General features: G+C 36.5%; 1 protein-coding gene across 1 annotated transcript in view; it reads right to left on the bottom strand.

Moving 5' to 3' along the window:
- Positions 1-3,709: 3,709 nt before the first annotated feature.
- Positions 3,710-17,432, bottom strand: part of MTNR1A (melatonin receptor 1A) — a gene marked incomplete at both ends in the record, with an annotated part of 57,536 nt that continues 43,813 nt past the window's right edge. The window contains one exon of the mRNA XM_082482237.1: positions 3,710-4,578. Within this exon, the coding sequence (XP_082338363.1) occupies positions 3,710-4,578 (869 nt within the window). The remainder of the gene's footprint in view (positions 4,579-17,432) is intronic.

The following is a 17,432-nucleotide window of genomic DNA, read 5'->3' as shown; positions in this document are numbered from 1 at the left end:
AGCAGTCTTAAGTGAGCTATTCAAAATGAAATTACATTGTTGCATACAGTTGCAGTTTAACTACAATAAATACCCTGTTAATTGATATAAATATATTCATTAATATTGTCTTTGCTGGTAAATATGAAATAATGCCAGACTTCCTTGTTAACATGAAGTTCGCAATGAAGATGACCACCAGTAAAATCTGTAAGGGTTCAAGATGTGTAAGATAATATTCAGATTGTCAACATAATCAAGATTGTGACATAAGAAAGAAATTCTTGTAGGATAATGTCAGGGTCAATTAGGTTGTAAGTCTTCAGCGTGTTGCATACAGGGGGTTCACTGCTCCTTTACAGAGGTTCTCTGGCTTCACTGGGGCTCAGACCAGATATGGAGAGGACGTAGGAAAGGCATGGGTCCCTGCAGGTGTGGTAGACTGCCAAGACTCATGTTTTTGAATTAAATCCATCCAGGGCTGATGACTGCTATGGGCCAAGTGCACTATCTAAAACTTCCAGATAGAACTCTAAATAATGCATTTGTACTACGGTAGCCTTTCATACAGGGAAAAATTTAGTGACTTGGAATGTAAAAACCACGTCATTGCTCATCTACTTGCACAGAAGCAACAAAAATTGGCTAAGTTTCTAACTCCATCTCCTTAACTTGGACAGAAATCACTATTATTTTCATCAGTCATTTTTATATTGACCATAAAGTCTGATCTTGTGAGGTGTTGACTTACATTGTCGTGCTCATTATCAATAAGCAGCTGACGAGACTGTTCATTGTCTAACATGAATCGCTTTGACTCCTTTGAAGCAACATAAAATGGTTAAAAGAAATCATTGCTGCAGGGTTAAACATCATTACTCTTTCACTTTTGCAATGATTTGTTTAGCAAAACTTAACTAAAATGTACTTCAAAATGGGGGTAAATGCAAAATTAATTGGAAGAGGGCAGCAGATATTTCTCAAATTTTTCATCCATATAAATTTAAACTAAATTCTAAAGACTAACACTCTTCCCTCCCCCCAAAGAAGAACAAGAGATTAATTTCTTAAAATTATTGCTATATTTAGCAGCTCATAACATCACCAACATGCACATTTCTGTGATTAAGATTTAATACAAATATTTCAAAATATCAGATCTGAAAAATGCTCTCCAGTTGTATTACAGGCCTATTCAATAAAATATATACCTTTGGTATAATACATTTTATTGCATATAGCAAACCATTTTCACTATCATCAAAAATATATTTTAGCACTTGTGAATTACAGGGGACTTTAATTCCTCAGATAACCCACAATATTGGATACAGTATCTTGAATCGGCTCATAAATATGTAGACATGATAAACATGTACATTTTTTGTTGGATATGGCAAGTGAAAGATCTTTGAGAATTCTAAATTTACTAATGATTATGCTATCTTTATGCTACTTTATTAGATGCATTATAAGACATTATTTTCATCGAAAATATGCTTTAAATAAGGCAAGTTTTGTAAGAATTTAAATAGTGTTTTTTCTTACATGAAAACTTCTTTTCTTATAAGGTGGTCATGCCTCCCTTGCTATTCTGAAATCACTACACACAAAGCAATAAAATTACAGAGCTAAGCATCCTCCAAGGATGAAATCACAGTGAAGAAAGCTGTGATATACTTTATGCTGTTAATCATGTTCTATCATATCGCATCATATGATGATACCACAATAGAAGAGAGCTGGTTATTTACACAGTGGTTCTGACTGGCAAATGTAAACAAAGATGAGTCAAGCACCTCAGCAATGCATTGACTTGCTAGTTCACCTCCAGTGTTTTACAATAGTATTCGTTAGTTCCATTGTCAACTTGACATGAGGCACCTATTTTTAAGGTAAGAGATTTAAGTTGACGAAGTGACAGTGGGGTTTTCAAGTAAATATGAATCTCTTCCCTTTTAGTTCATTATTAAGTCAAGGGTAAATTAATAAACAAAGATGAAATGCTGTTAGATTTGTATGCAGCTTAAGGAATTAAATGACAGAGAGTGACTGTTTTTAAGACATATAAGCTCAAGAAAATCTCCAGTACAGCAAGTAATAATTTAAATGAACTGTTTAGGTAGGTCCACATTTTAATATAGATTAACAGAAGTCTGATGGCTATCCGGAAACTTTTAGTCCAGTTGAAATGATTGGAATTGTCTTGGAAAAGCTCAAGTGTACTTAAACATCAGTGTAGGTATGAACATTTGAGCATTAAAAGGTATGACAGTTGGAGCGCGTTTCCAGAACTAAATGCTCCTTCTTTTTAAGGTCTACTTGAAGGTGAATCCTATTGTTGTGAACTGCTTTTCTCCACCAGAGGACTTCATTATAAACAGAGATTCATTGTTGTAGGAGACAGCCAGTCTAACTATTCTTCCTCACTTCACAGCATGCTTCCTCTCACTGAAGATGTGCCTGCTGTCTGTGGAAAGTCCACACAGCAGGTCCTGTCCTGAGAGCCAGGTGTTCTCCTTGTACCAGGGTCATAAGTAGCATCTTCTCTTTTCTGTTATTTAAAGGTGTCTAATTGTTCTGGTTTATTACATGATGTTCATCATTGTGGTAAACACCTAATTATTATTTTGAAAAGCCTGTCTGTGGCCGATTGCAAAATAACCTATAGTCTCAGGCTATTCTCAGGAGATCAAGTTGAGAAAGGTGTTACATGCTCATCCTGTAAATATTTCTCATTTCCCAAGGTTTCATGAGGATAAGACTCCGCTAACCAGACAAACCTGTCATCCTCACCCACCACTCCTCTTAAATGCATTTATCTGCTTCTCACAGAGGTTTAGAACTTCTGTGCTATACAGAAGTGAGAACGATCCTTCCTCACTTATGTTTCCAGGAGGTGTTTCCCCAGAAACTCCTCTGGGGCACTTCCCAATTTTGTGAATTACCATCTCTTCAGAAAGAATGGTGGTTTATATTTCTTTTCCCACCCCTCCTACACCTTTTTTCATGACCAAATGGCTTCAGCTGATGAATCATGGCTCTTTTCTTTCCTTGCTGTTTGTCCTCCTACCCTTGTACCTTTGAAGATAAACAGTCAGGTATATTTCTCCTTCTAAAAGCTATTTTAAAATTGAGAAGTCAATTGGGAATGCCATTCCTAGGAGGGCTGATGAGGTTTAATCTCCCAAAAATGAATAATCATGTCCATGTTAGGAGCAAAGCAATATAGGTTAGAGGTACTTATCAAAAAACCTAATGAATTTTCAATTGCCTTTATTTCTCACTTCACATTTCCTAATATATATCATAATAGTCTGATTTAATCTTTTAAAAGGAGTTCTCAGAGGCCATAACCTGGCCAGAAGAAGCAGGCAGAAAGTGGTAGGAATAGTTTTGAGATTTCTTTTATTGAGCCAGGCAATGTGGATACTTCTGTTTCAATCTCTTTCTAGTCGTTTATCTCCATTTAAGGAAAAAAAAAATTATCCATGCATATATTTTGTAATTCCCTCAAGGATATCATTGTGCTGTTATATGAGAGATATACCGTTGTATAATAGGATCTGTATGTCAAGGCTCTGTAACTTGAGTTGCCAAATACCATGCAAGAATTTGATCAAAGTGCTTTCAGTGTAGAAGAGATATTTCACTAATATTTAATAGTAAGTCTCACAAAACAGATACTTTATTTGGATGCTGTTGAGTGACAATAAGAAGATGCCCATTTTCAGACAGAGTCCACCTTCACTTGATTGTTGTTCGTGATCAAAGGAGAAGGTTTACTTTTCATCCTGTCTCCCGCATCATTAGAACTATCCTGGAAAAAAACTTTTGCTGTACAAAAAGCGACAATAATTCTCTTGTATTCTCTTCTGAAGTTCTGGTTCAGGAGTCCGTATATGATAGCATTAAGGCAGCTGTTGAAATATGCCATGTAATAACTTGATACAAACAACCACTCTGGAATCCTAGGGATTATAGTTTCGGGGTTGACAGCCACAGCAAGGCCTATAAAGTTCAAAGGAGCCCAGCAGACTGCAAAGAGTACAAATACCACAAACATGGTCACAAAGTTTCTGAAGTCATGTGGTTTCAGTCTGGGATTGTTATCTGGTTTAACCCTTCGCCTTACCTGAATAACGAGGATCCATATTCTCAAGTAACAGAAAGTAACTATGGCTATGGGAAGCAGGAAATGGAAAAACACAACTGCTATTGTATATGCTGAGCTCACGGATTGTGCAAATGTACATGAGTAAATTCTGGGGTCATATTGTAGTGATCCCACAAACAGGTTGGGCACGATAGCAACAAATGTTAGGACCCAGATAAGAGCAACATAGCACAATGAATTCTTGTCGCTGTACAGCTTGTCGTATTTGAGACTGTGGCAGATATAGCAGTACCGATTGATAGCGATGCCTGTAATATTGAAGATTGATCCGATGACACTTAGGCCCATCAAGAAGCCACTAATCTGGCAGTGAAGGTATCCCAGATTCCATCCATTGTGAAATACAGATGTGAGGACCAGTGGATATGGGTAGATTGCTACAACCAAGTCTGCAACTGCCAGGCTTACAACAAACACATTTCCTGTAAAATAAATACAAAAAGGCAAGTATTAGTTTTAATTTTTCTCTTTTCTGTCACTTCCACTCTCAATATATTAATGACCAGCCTTAGTGGAACACTTTAAATGTAATTAGTTTCAACTTTCTAAATCAAAATTCACTGTCACATATCAGAAATAAGACACTTATTTTTAATCTAAAAGGAAGTAGCTTAACTTAAAGATGCCCCTTTAAAAGAAAACTGTCTTTGAGTTTAATCACCATGACCTAATATTTTTATCACCTATTTGGATGCTTTTAATCATACAGACTCAGAATTTATATCACATTAAAATATTCATAACTTTAAGCCTTGTCTTGATTTTTAATAGTCTTGAAAAATTAGCAGAAATAATATGATTACTAGTAAATTTCAAAACATTTACCTTTCATATTTATCTTAATTCCATTTCTTTACACGACCCCTTAACTTTTCCAGTCCCAAAATGAAAACCTTTTTTTCCTTTTGTATTTCAAGCTCACTATCGTGACTTTTAAAGTGACTCTTATTAATCTCTTGGCTAGCACTTCATTAAACCATTGCAATTCATATTTTGGGAATTAGTATCTTTGGAATTTTAAGTAAAAATTTCTAAGAGTCTAGCTGAACATAAGCTTAGTTTTCTTTCCTAAATTGAGAGACATACTTTTCAGTAAAGAGAGTGATGCTGGGCAGTGATCAAGACAGTTCACAGAGACAAGTGATGCTACATTTTTCTCTGCCTCCCAAGTGGAAAATTAAGCAATAATCCATTCTCTTGGTTAATTTTTTAATTTAAACAAAAGGGAGCTTATTTTAGATGGTGTTAATTGTTGATAGAACCCCTCTCTTTTCTTCAAAGACAATGGCACCCATAATAACTACATGTTTGAATTAATCTTTTGAGCAGAGATTATATATTCTTTTTTTAGTTGCTTAAATGATAACTCATCTGAGTGCCTTCCAGCCATTCTAGTTTCGACAGAGAAGGTCACAAGATACATTGATATAGCTTTTATTCATTTTTAAAAAATAACTACTGCATGCATTGCTCTAGTTATTCATTTCCATATCTACAGAAAGCTATAAATATGTATCTCTACAGACATGTGTGTAGGTATATAAATGCATACATATGTATGTATACATAGGAATGTGTGTGTGTGTGTGTGTTCGAGATTATATTTTGGAATAAGATTATTCACTGAAGATGCAATACAAAGCTCCTATTGCAACCTGTAAGAAAATATATTGCTAGTTTTAGATGATGTAGAATTTCATTATTAATCCAAAGTGGGCTTGATGAACTGTTTTATGCATTTATTTTGAGCAGACAAAATACAAATACATAAAAACAGGTTAAAAGAAAAGGTGACAGTATCTATGGACCAATAGGGCATTTTAGCTACTATATTTCTCAAAACAATATTTTTTTAATATATTCTCTCAAACACCTTAAAATACATATTCTCTCACTAATCTTATGCTTTAAATGGCCAGGTAGAAATACTAAATCTGCAAACACCTACAGAGAAAAGCATAGAAATTATCTGGCTCAGGATGCTACTTATTCTCTTTTGTTTAGATTTTGATACATGCACAAAGTACCACATTTGATATTTGTAATAATGGCAGCTGGGACAAACTGGCCTCAGTTAAAAGATCGCTACACTAGTTTTCATGGATTTTGTATCTGGTTTTAAAAATAACTTTCTCTTCATGGTGGCTGTATTTGTTTCTTCTTTTGCCCGGGAATTCACTGCCAGGCTGAAATATGCTTATCCTGAAGGCTTTGGCAGAATTCCAGATCACTTCAGCACAAGTAGAAGAGCTCATTTAAGCAGAAGACAAGGAGGGAAAAAACATTGCTTTCAGGATTTACCCCTGACATAGTGGCAAGCAATACAAGAATGGATAAAGAGACTATATGAAACACAGAACTCTGCATTTATCTTATGAATCGAGACGTGGAAAGTGAATGAAAAGTTGCCGTTGGATGTGTTTTTTTCCCTGCCCAGAAGGGAAAGGTTTGATGAAATGGCACCATATAAACTTCAGATAGGATGAAGAACTGGGACACTTATTTAAATGTAATACTTAAAAGAATCCTATTTACATTTGCTTATAAATTTTCTGCTTAGCTGGAGGCTGCCCATCCCAAACTTCTCTCTCTTCCATCCACACGCTCTCCATTAACATTGCTAATATTATCATGATTTACACTTGAGCCAAAATGTTCGGCTATAAGAACAAAGCTAAAAGCGTGTAGGGATTTTCCCTTTGTTGAATGAAGACAGGTGATACACTTTTCTCTGAATAGTTTTAGCAACCCTGTGCTTTGAGAACAACTGAGTCTAGGAAGAATAAGCACTCTGTCTCTGAATCAGCCAAATTTCAGGCTTCCACAAACTGGTGCTCCATGGTTGTATCACCTTATCCTCTCGGCTGCAGGAGAGAGACAAACTGTGAAAGTCTTGGAAATACAAGCTGCTTCATATGGAAGTTGGAAGCTAGCAGGATATCCTGGGAGCCTGTCTTTTTTTAAAAAAATCATGAGCTTGGAAACCAAGTTCCAGGCTGCCAGCTCACGGTTAGCATGTCAGCTGGATGACCAAAGCATTGGGCTAGAAACTGCCTGGAAAACAGATACCTGCTTGCAGAGAGAACTTTTAACCTCCCTTTCAGGAACGGTTATCTTCAAACTTGAGTTCAGACACATTTTCCTTGTGAACACAGAAACTTTGTCTTTAAGACAGAATAGAAAATTAAAGTAAAAATTCATTTGGGATTAGTTTGTTACATATTTTGAGGTTCATTGTTTCAGATTCTGAAGTCAGATCTGAAATGATGTTGCACATTCACATGTTATAAAATACACACTTTGAAAATATGATCCTAGATTTAGCCACCCACTATTAGTTATTCTGTGAAATTCCCATATATTTATGGCATATTGTGAAATCAAACTCTCATAATTTGTGGAACACTTGGTGTTGTAGAGGTGAATGCCATAAAAAAAAATATAGGGAAAAATTAATTTTCATCTTCATACTTGGGTTTGAACAGATTGCTATAAATGAAGCCTGAAGTTCCATACCGAACCCTTTAAAAAGCCATAAAACCAAAATCTTGAATAACTCTTTTTTGAACAAAAAGTATTCATTCTCTTTAGAGAGTGAGATCATGTTACTGTGAAAAAAATGTATGATTTATGTAACTACAGAATGCATTACTGTGCATTAACACCGGTTGGCCGAACTGAGAAGGTAAAGGTTGAATTTCTTGACTTTGACATAAGTCAAACTCTAATAAACTTAAGCAGATGTTGTACTACAAATGTACATGAGAAGAAAGATAATCTACAGGTAACCACCTTTAGCAGGCTACACTTTTAGATGCAGTCTAAACCAACATTTCATTAAATATTTTCACTGCTCTTACTGAAAAAGGTGCCTTTTTGCTCAGCAAACACATAGCAACATCAGACCTACCTGCTGAATAAAAAACTGCTTTAAAGCAGCAGAAAACAAACAAGTGCTCTCCCAGACAATTTGACTTTTCCAAGAGCAAAATACAACATAAACTGAGTGTAAAAACTTTGAGAAACTATAAAAAAATGCTTATGGGATTGTCATGATATCAAAATGAATATAAGAACACCAAATAATAACTACATGATGTGTTTGTCTATGTTATGCAAATACTAGTAGCAACTTCTATCTCTATAACATAGACAAATTACTATGTGGGTTATTATACCTCTAGATTTAGTGCTAAGAATGTCCTGAAGTTAATGGGAATTAGAAGGTTTCCAGAAATTTCTAGCAAGTTAAATAAGTGCAGAATATTAATAGAAAAAAATTACAGCTGCTTAGTCTTAAGTGGTGCTGAATGCCTCCCACAGACTCAGACTCGAGGGCTGAGCACATTGCCAGCAGATCAAAAAGGACAAATTCTTTCTGCAATATTAGGAGAACTGAGGGATGTGTGGTCTGCAGAGCTTTTTCCTCAAGTGCTGAGACTATGAAGTATTTTAACTCTTCCAAAACTTTTAGCTTGGGCAAAAACATATATTGTTAAAAAGGGAAATGACTTATCTGTGGAACAAAATAACAATGCTTTAAATCATTAGGGATAGTCTTTATGCTAACTGGAGATGCTTTTGCTTTTAGGTAGGACTAAGCAGTACCTGCAGCTATCATTGAAGTCACATACAAGGCTTTTGTTTCAGTGGCCATCAACTCAGACCTCTAATGTTTACTTGTTAAGTATATCTTTAAGAAAAAAGGATAGTGTAAACATTTGCAATGTTGGACTAGTTAGAACACCAAACTTAATTTCTAACTACTAGGTCCATGCCATTCTTATCTACTGTCTTTTTTTTTTTTGTCTGTCAGATATTTTCAGATATGCTGAAAGTCATTTCTGACTGTTTCCTAACTAGGCTTAAATAACAGGATGCTTTGCTGCAAATTTAGAACAGGTTTTCTAGAAGTTGTAATGTATTCAAATATAATATTGCTAAGATTGTTATGTCCATATTTTTTTATATATTTAATGGTGCCACAGTTTTTCTTTACATTTTAAAGCACTAATTTCTGTTCACTCAAATACTTCTGCTGATTTTCTTCAAGGAGAGCTTACAGATTTTTCTCGCATTTTGAAATGTTTCTTATTAATCCAACCCTTGCTCAGAATGTGAATCTGGGGCCTTTTGCTGCTATCTGGAAACAAGACTAAGGTTAGGTGCATGCCAATGGATGCCTGCAGCAGGAATAAGAAATTTAAATGTGGTGATATGTAGAAAGTATCTTAGCATTGAGAGAGAAAAGGATGAGGTAAATGAAGTGGCAGTGTGTTTCTGTGGCAGGCAGTAGTGTGGAGAGTAGGAGCAGCTGTTCATTTGAATGCTCAGCATTACATTACGTGGGTGCAGATTCTGTCTGCTGCTGTTCTTTATAGTAAAGCATATTATTTGGGGACCTTCAGAGTTCCCCCGTTATCCTGAAGAACAGTTATGATGCTTATGGTTCTTGGGCACTCAAGGAAGAAAAGAAACTCATAGCTCCTCTTCACTGTGATGCTCTGAGCCACTTTCACCATTACATTTGCGAGCCTCTTGGACTGCTCTCTCTGAGTGCTGACATGGTCCTTTAGTTCCCCCCACAAATTTGCCTTGAGAGCTGATGTTCAGTACACAGCTCTTGCTGATACACTTATGGGTAAACACATGGGACAATTCCACTTCCTCAACAGTAAAACTGGTGTGTCAATAAGTGTGTTGCATCTCATCCTGTGGTGGCAGATATCATGGAATCATAGGATCATAGAATACCAGGTTGGAAGAGACCTCAAGGATCATAGAATGGTTTAGGTTGGAAAGGACCTCGAAGATCACTGAGTTCCAAACCCCTGCCATAGGCAGGGACACCTCCCACTAGACCAGGTTGCCCAAGGCCACCTCCAGCCTGGCCTCGAACACCTCCAGGGATGGGGCCTCAACAACCTCTCTGGGCAACCTGGGCCAGTGCCGCACCACCCTTACCACACAGTGAAAATCTTCCTAATGTTTAATCTGAACCTGCCCTCTTCCAGCTTAAAGCCATTCCCCCTCATCCTATTGCTACATGCCCTAGTAAAAAGTCCTTCCCCAGCTCTCCTGTACGGCCCCTTTAGGTACTGGAAGGCCGCAATAAGATCTCCCCGGAGCCTTCTATTCTCCAGGCTGAACAGCCCCAACTCTTTCAGCCTCTCCTCATAGGAGAGGTGCTCCAGCCCTCAGATCATCTTCGTGGCTCTCCTCTGGACATGCTCCAGCAGGTCCATGTCCTTCTTCTGTTGGGGACTCCAGAGCTGGATGCAGTACTCCAGGTGGGGTCTCATGAGAGTGATCATAGTAACACTTTTACATCTAGCAAAAGCAACAACATTGATAGATATCTGGCAAAACACCTGGTTTAGAAAACTAGTAACTCTTCACAACTGAATGGTAGGAGCAAATAAGTCTCTGATTGTAGAATATAAGTCATCACATGAAATAAGGCAATGGGTTATTTTATGAAGACAGTAAAATTAGAAGGCTAAGCATAATATTCAATACGCTATGCTTCATTTTGCCACTAAGAGCTGAACTTCTTCCTTAGAAAGGCGTTTTGTTAGACTTACCTATTGGTCATGCCTCTGCTTCTCTCATGGCTGTTTCCGTGCACAAAATGGTGTCTCAATAACATGTTAACACTAGATTTGTTTCATATTCCCAGAACATTTTTGCCCTGAATGTTGTTCCATTAGCACCGGTATTTCACTTTTAAAACATCACAAACATCTACAAAATCAAGGAATAAAAGCTGTTTTTGTGAGTGCCTAATGCAAATTTAATAAAATAGCCTTGTTCACATACCTGGAGACAGAGCTTAGCTCTACAGGCTCAGTAATTCTTCTCCCTGGGACCTTAACCAGCAATAACATTTCAAGAAAAGGAAGATCTGTTCATAATCTTTCTAGGATCAATTTAATATTGGAAAGTTGTTCTACCTGGCAGCACAGTTTGGGATTCCACAAAGGTCAAGTGCAATAGAAATTATTAAATAAAAATCCTTGTAGGTGGGCTCAATGGGCCACTGTTTCTTAGGCAAAATAGCAAAGCCAAGTAAGGTTAACTAGACAAGCGAGCACGCAGACAGTCCCAGCTTCACTGAAGAAAGATTTGAAAGGTTTAAGAAATTTAACAGTACTGGCAGCTCAGCATCAAAACGGCACAAAACAGCTGAATAGAAATGTAGGAATAAATATTACATAAGCTCCGGTTTCTCCTGGGAGCTTCATTCACTTTACAGATCATAATATCAACTCCCTTAGATCTGAAAAACCTATTTTTAAACTAAAGGCGCTATTTATAAACCTGGCCTGAATCAAGAAGTCCACGTGCACATTAAATTTGAATAGCGTGATGGGCCTGTGGGTTTTGCTTCTCATTAGCAAATTAACCCTGATGCTGCAGGTGGTGATGCAGGGAAATTTGGATGGCTTAAAGCCCACAATAAACCTTTTAGCTTTAAGCACCCACAGAAAAACCTTACTGTTTCCTTTTAAGCTGAAAAAAGACCTTGTATCATTCAGCGATTTTCTGAAAACCTCATTCAAATGTACACCTCTGTCACAGAATAGAAGGGATTTTCAGGCCCTCTATCATCTAGTTGGGACAGTAATGAAACCAGCTGTGTAATTACAGACATGGCAATTGCCTACAGCTGTAATGATGTCAGGCAGGTGGCTTGTTAGCACTAAGGAGAGAGTATTAAATATTTACAGTTTGAACTAATTTATAATCTTACTAAGGTAGAGATTCTGAGTGTCATAGACAAGTTCAGATACCACAATGACTTAAGTAACCTCAACTTTTAACTGCAGTTGATAGCAATTCAGGGTACTGAATGTTATAAGTCTGGACAGCTGGAGAACTACATAACAGTGTATTTGAGAGATATAGAAGAATAGATTTGTTAAAGACCATGTTGTCAGAATAATCCATATTGTAATACTTTATTCCAATATGCTGCAAGTTGAAGAAAATTTGACATAATCAGCACACCATAAATGAAAGATCATACTGATGCACTCTGAAAAGAAAACGTTATACTCTATTTAGATTATAATAATTACCATACAGAAACTTCCAGTGAAGCTGCAGCTACAATTTCATTTGAAATGCCTATGCCATCTTCTGGCCAAGAAAATTAGATGCATGAAAGAGTAATTGGCAGAAAATGACAGTGAGGAATTATATAATACTTGGAATAAAGGGATGGAGGATTTTGGTGTCGGGTCCAAGTTGACTTTAGCCAAACAGTATGTAGATGTGAGTAAGGTGTTTTGCAGATATTCCAAATGGCGCACAGTTTTCTGTGACTTTATCACCTACCATCTTTTTCTGCAGTCCCGTGGTACACATGCGAGTGAGACAGCTACTGCTCTTCTTCTTACAGTCTAAAAATATTTATCAGTGCTATTCTTGGTGGTTCGGTCATGAGAGGAAAGTGATGTTAGTTTTACTGTCAGGCAGAGAAAGGAATTGAATCCATATGCTGGATGAGTGCTACAGACTTGGGGATGTATGTTGCCTCTGGCACTTTTGTATGACATGTCAGGGCTGCTTCGAAAATGTCCCTTGTATTGGACCTGTCACATGATAGGACTACTTCGTTTGTACTAGGCAATAGATTTAGTAGGGGCATGGGATATTGAATATCTCAGTCCTGGCAAGACTGAGGTATTTCTGAATATGCCAAGAAGGGTAGTGCTATCCACTGGATGAATTTCTGTGACATGAAATATAAAGCACCTGAGCAAAGCAGCAGTAAAGAAAAGGTCTAAACTACTGTTGCACATTTAGGCATCTAATGTTGGAGTAGACAGGAGCTGACTGAAGACCTTTAGTCAACCTAAACATCTAGAGGTGGTCAGGGTTTGGGTCTTTTTTAAGTGCATTTTTAAGAAGGACTTTAAATAATGGCAGTTGGAGCTACTAGTGAACCTCAGGATACACTTATATTTATGTTACATTATGCAGTGCCATGAAATGTTTTGCTTTGAGACTCTACATAGTAGGTTCATATCCAAAATACTTTGCTTTAGAAGCAGCAGAAAATTGAACAAGACTTCTGTTCTTATATGAAAACCTCCAAAATTTTATCAGAGTAATATCTACCTAATAAGTATTTACTTTGGTAAAAAGATTGTATTAAACTGGCATTGTCATACAGTTTTGTAGTTTTATAATATAGAAATAATATATGAAAGCGAGACTTGTTAAATAAGTAGTCCTGAAATTGAAGTGAAAAATTCGGGTTTTTTAAACACTTTATTGACAAATCTCCAGTAGATGTTGATAAAATAAACACTTCAATTGCTGTTTGACAAAAGTTTGAAGTGCCGTATGCTTATTTCATGACACTCAGAATGGATGTTGCTGTAGTTATGTGCCCCATTCAGAGTGTAAATAAGTGCTTTTTCAGTTCTATGGGTGTTTTTCACCAAAATACGAAGTCATGACAACTAATCCAGTCAGATGTAATTCTCTTTAAAGCGTTCTTAAGTTTTGTTTGTCCACCCAGCCAAGGGCGAAGTAAGACATGACATAAAATAGCAAGAAGGCCTGTAATGGCATTGGAGTGAATCAACAAACCCTGCTGTCTTGCAGGTGGAAGTTAGAAACCAGGGCAGGCAGACGTAGTGGTGGATGTCTTGAGTTCCGCGACTCTGGTTTTGTCTCTGGTATCTACCTGGACTGTTCTTTCTACAGTTTACTGGGCTGGTGTGTTTTCAAGGTCAGGACATCTATTTGCTTTGAACATCAGCCCCTTTTACCATGATGACAACATTTCAGAGACCAAATAGGTTTGCCTGAGTAACTTATCCACTTTTACAGAAGGGAATTATATTACCACTTCTGATTTGATCTTTTCTATCTCTAATTTCTATGATTCATTTGGGAGCAAAAAAAATCCTCTGGAACAGCCTGTTTTCCAACAAGGTGTTGCCTAGATGTTACAGAACACTGGGGTTGTCATCACAGTTCAGCAAGCTGTACGAAACTGATTAGAATAACAATACTGCTGATGTCAGAGGATCATGCTACTGAACTACATCGCAGCACAATCAGAGTATTTTTTCCCCTTCAACTGTATTTGCATTAGAGACTGAAAATAAATGGAAGGACAAAAATGGTACTCTCACAGTAATATCACAGCTCAGATAAATAAAACTAATAATACAGTTTAGAGACTAAAACAAATGAAGGGGCAAAGCAGGAAAAGAGAGATGGATGCTTGTGAAATATAATTATGTTTCATATTTGTACAAAGTCTCACAGATCAGTCAGGATTGGTGCTAGAAAATGGGAAGATACAGCCTATTCCCTCCCAAGTTCTAATATGTATTTTGAGAAAACAAATAGAAGAAAACAGAAGAATGAAGTTACAACCACAAAACTGACATGACTTCTATACTGTATATAATATTGCAAATATGAAATCCTTTTCCTGAATCTGTTTGAAAGTCACAGTTTTATGTAACAGGATTTTGTGACTGAATTTGTCCATAGAAATATTCATGGGAAGAAAAAGAAGTTAAAAAACTCTCAAGGGTACAAAATAATCCATTTTCTTTCTATTATGACTAATAACAGTATAGGTGGTCATCCCTATTTAACTACACATTTAACTACAGTCCACAGTAGACAGCAAAGTTAATGAAATGAGTTCTTAAAACAGTCTTCCCAGTTCTTTCTCTTCAAAGCAGCAATTGTAGGACATCTGCCAGGAAACTGGAAAATAACACTATAAAAAATATCGCTTATATATATTTAAATAGGTGTGTGTTTACCCTCCCTTCCTGTATCCATTCTCTATTTGTCTATTCCTTTTCTTCTTTCTCTTATTTAGTCCATCACCACAGGTCTTTTCTCTTCTTACCACCTAACAACCAAAAATCTTTTATGTTTCTGACAGAAGCATTTTTCCTCCCTTCTTTCCCCTCCTTTCCTCTCTTTGTTTATCCTAAGTTCCTTAAAAAAGGTGAGAAGATGCAGAAGATTTTCATATTGCACTCCCATCTTAGCAGTTTGATGGTTTTTAGGGGGTATTCGATTGTGTCATTACCAAGGACCCAGCTGTCTCCAGTTCTCCCTGCCTCCCTTTCATTTCTTTATTTTCTCTGTTGTGCTACAGCAAAAATGCAGAAGTTGAATGGTCCCAGACCACAGGGGGGGCAAACAAATTGGTATAAAGTAACATGGGGAATTCACTAGAATAACTGCTATTTTAATTGCAATATTAGTGAGGTTTGTTGATGAAGGTAACTGATAGTATCAAGAACTCTTGCTCTTCTATACCATCAGAAATGCATTTAGCACTGGAAACTAAAAGAAGGCCAAAGAAGTGAAACTTGTAGATGCATGGCAGCAAGGCTAAGGATCTCAGTATCTGTCGTCTTTAATGTTTGCCTATTCCTCTTCATGAAAAGGAAATGGGAGAACAACTCTTGATTAAGAGAGAGTGAACACTCCATCATGTGTAGTTCCTTTCCTCTGCAAACAGTTTTATAAACCCTTTACTCCAGCTATTGGACCAGATTAGACTGTTCTAGTCCAACATTGTAACACCTACACTATCCTCCTGTGTCTGTGTATATCCGCAGGCTGCCAGCAAAATCCTTTCTTAGCGTGTACCTTTGTAATTTGGTGAGCACCCACACCAACTGCAGTGTTCTGCACCTGCCACACTGGGGTGAAAATATGGTAAGAAACACAAATTGAACCTAAACTGGTTACACTGAGTGTCAAGGAAATTCAAAATATGACAAAGCAACAATTTAGGTTTCAGACAACTTTCTTAGAGCATGTCAGGGTTGCTGCAGCAAGCAATTAAAATGATAGCCCTGACAACTGAAGTGTGTCAAAAGCTTAGAAGCATTAGTATATTTTCCTCCTTTGTATTATTTAAAATAACATGGACTTTGATATATGATACAGGATAGATTTATAAGAAATTAAAGAAGTAGGCAGTTTATTCATTATTGCCCTGATTCATACAGGTAATCAATTATCATATTTTAGCACCTGTATAGTATAATTGACTCAGAAACAATGTTTGTTTGCTTATACTGGATGTGCATTTTAAAATAGCTTGCTGATAGAACCTCAGGCTACAGTTGATTTTATATTAAAGGAGAAGGAATGAAGAGATTGCACTACCTGAAGTAAAATTTATATTTTAATTTGTATGAAATAGTTGGGGGAAATATATAATTTCTCTGTACCTAATTTTTTTTTCCCCCTAAAGATGTAATTTCTAGTGCTTTAACAGAACTAAAATGGATTTGGAGAAAACAATTTCTCAGTTCTTAAATGCTGTCCCTGTTGCTAGTAGCAATAGTCTATAGAGATCTTAAGATAAACTTTAACATTTATGACATTTGAATGACCACAAAAATATTTTCTATTTTAAGGCTTCTCAGGATGCTTATCTTTGTGCAATTTAGTTTCTTCAGTACAAAAGCAACTGGCAGTAAAGATAAAGTAACAGGGACAAATTGACTATAAAGAATTTATAGAGCTTTTAAAATATTTTTTAAGTTATTAGTCCTTTATTCTTCAGACAAATAAAGACATGAGGGTTTTTTCACCATTTTTTTTTTTTCTGGACAGCCTAAAATAACCACTGTCACTTCACTGGAGGCAAATAATAAAGTTAGCCTAGATTCATACCAATAGCTTTACTGTATATAATGATATGAGAAGTACTGATGCACATGTGCATCAGCTAGTTATTCTGCAAGAGGATTCATGGTGGTGTTTAAAAACATTAAAATTGTTTAAATAATTTTAAATATAATATTTAAAACAAGAATTGTAATCCTACCTAAGCTTTTCATAGTGCAAAGTGTTTCAAATGTCCTCTGTTTAGGCATCGTGACCTACGGGTCAACTGATTGTTCCTTTTTATGATGGAATATGGAAACAGGACTCTTGGCTTGGATATACTGTTATACTTGTAGTTTATGAATATATCTCAATTTAAACCTTAACTGAATAATCTATTTTTTGCCATCAGACCGAATGATAGAACTTCCACAGATATTGGCTCTAGTTTGACTAAGCTCTAGAAGCTACAATGAGGGGAATTTGATTATTGCTTGTTGCTTTTTTTCCCCCCCTGCATGATGGGATTTTTCACACAGCACAGAATAAAATTTCCAAGCAATGATTATTTGAGATAAATGAGTAAGAGAAATAGTCAGGAGTGATTGCCTGTTGATATCACAGAAGACTCCAGGTATTTCCACAATGTACGCTGATG

This window comes from Vanellus vanellus (genome assembly GCF_965231255.1).
Source record: "Vanellus vanellus genome assembly, chromosome: 4".
In the NCBI taxonomy this organism is placed as follows: domain Eukaryota; kingdom Metazoa; phylum Chordata; class Aves; order Charadriiformes; family Charadriidae; genus Vanellus; species Vanellus vanellus.
Note: the sequence above shows the minus strand (reverse complement) of the source record. Positions and strands in the feature narration are given on the sequence as shown.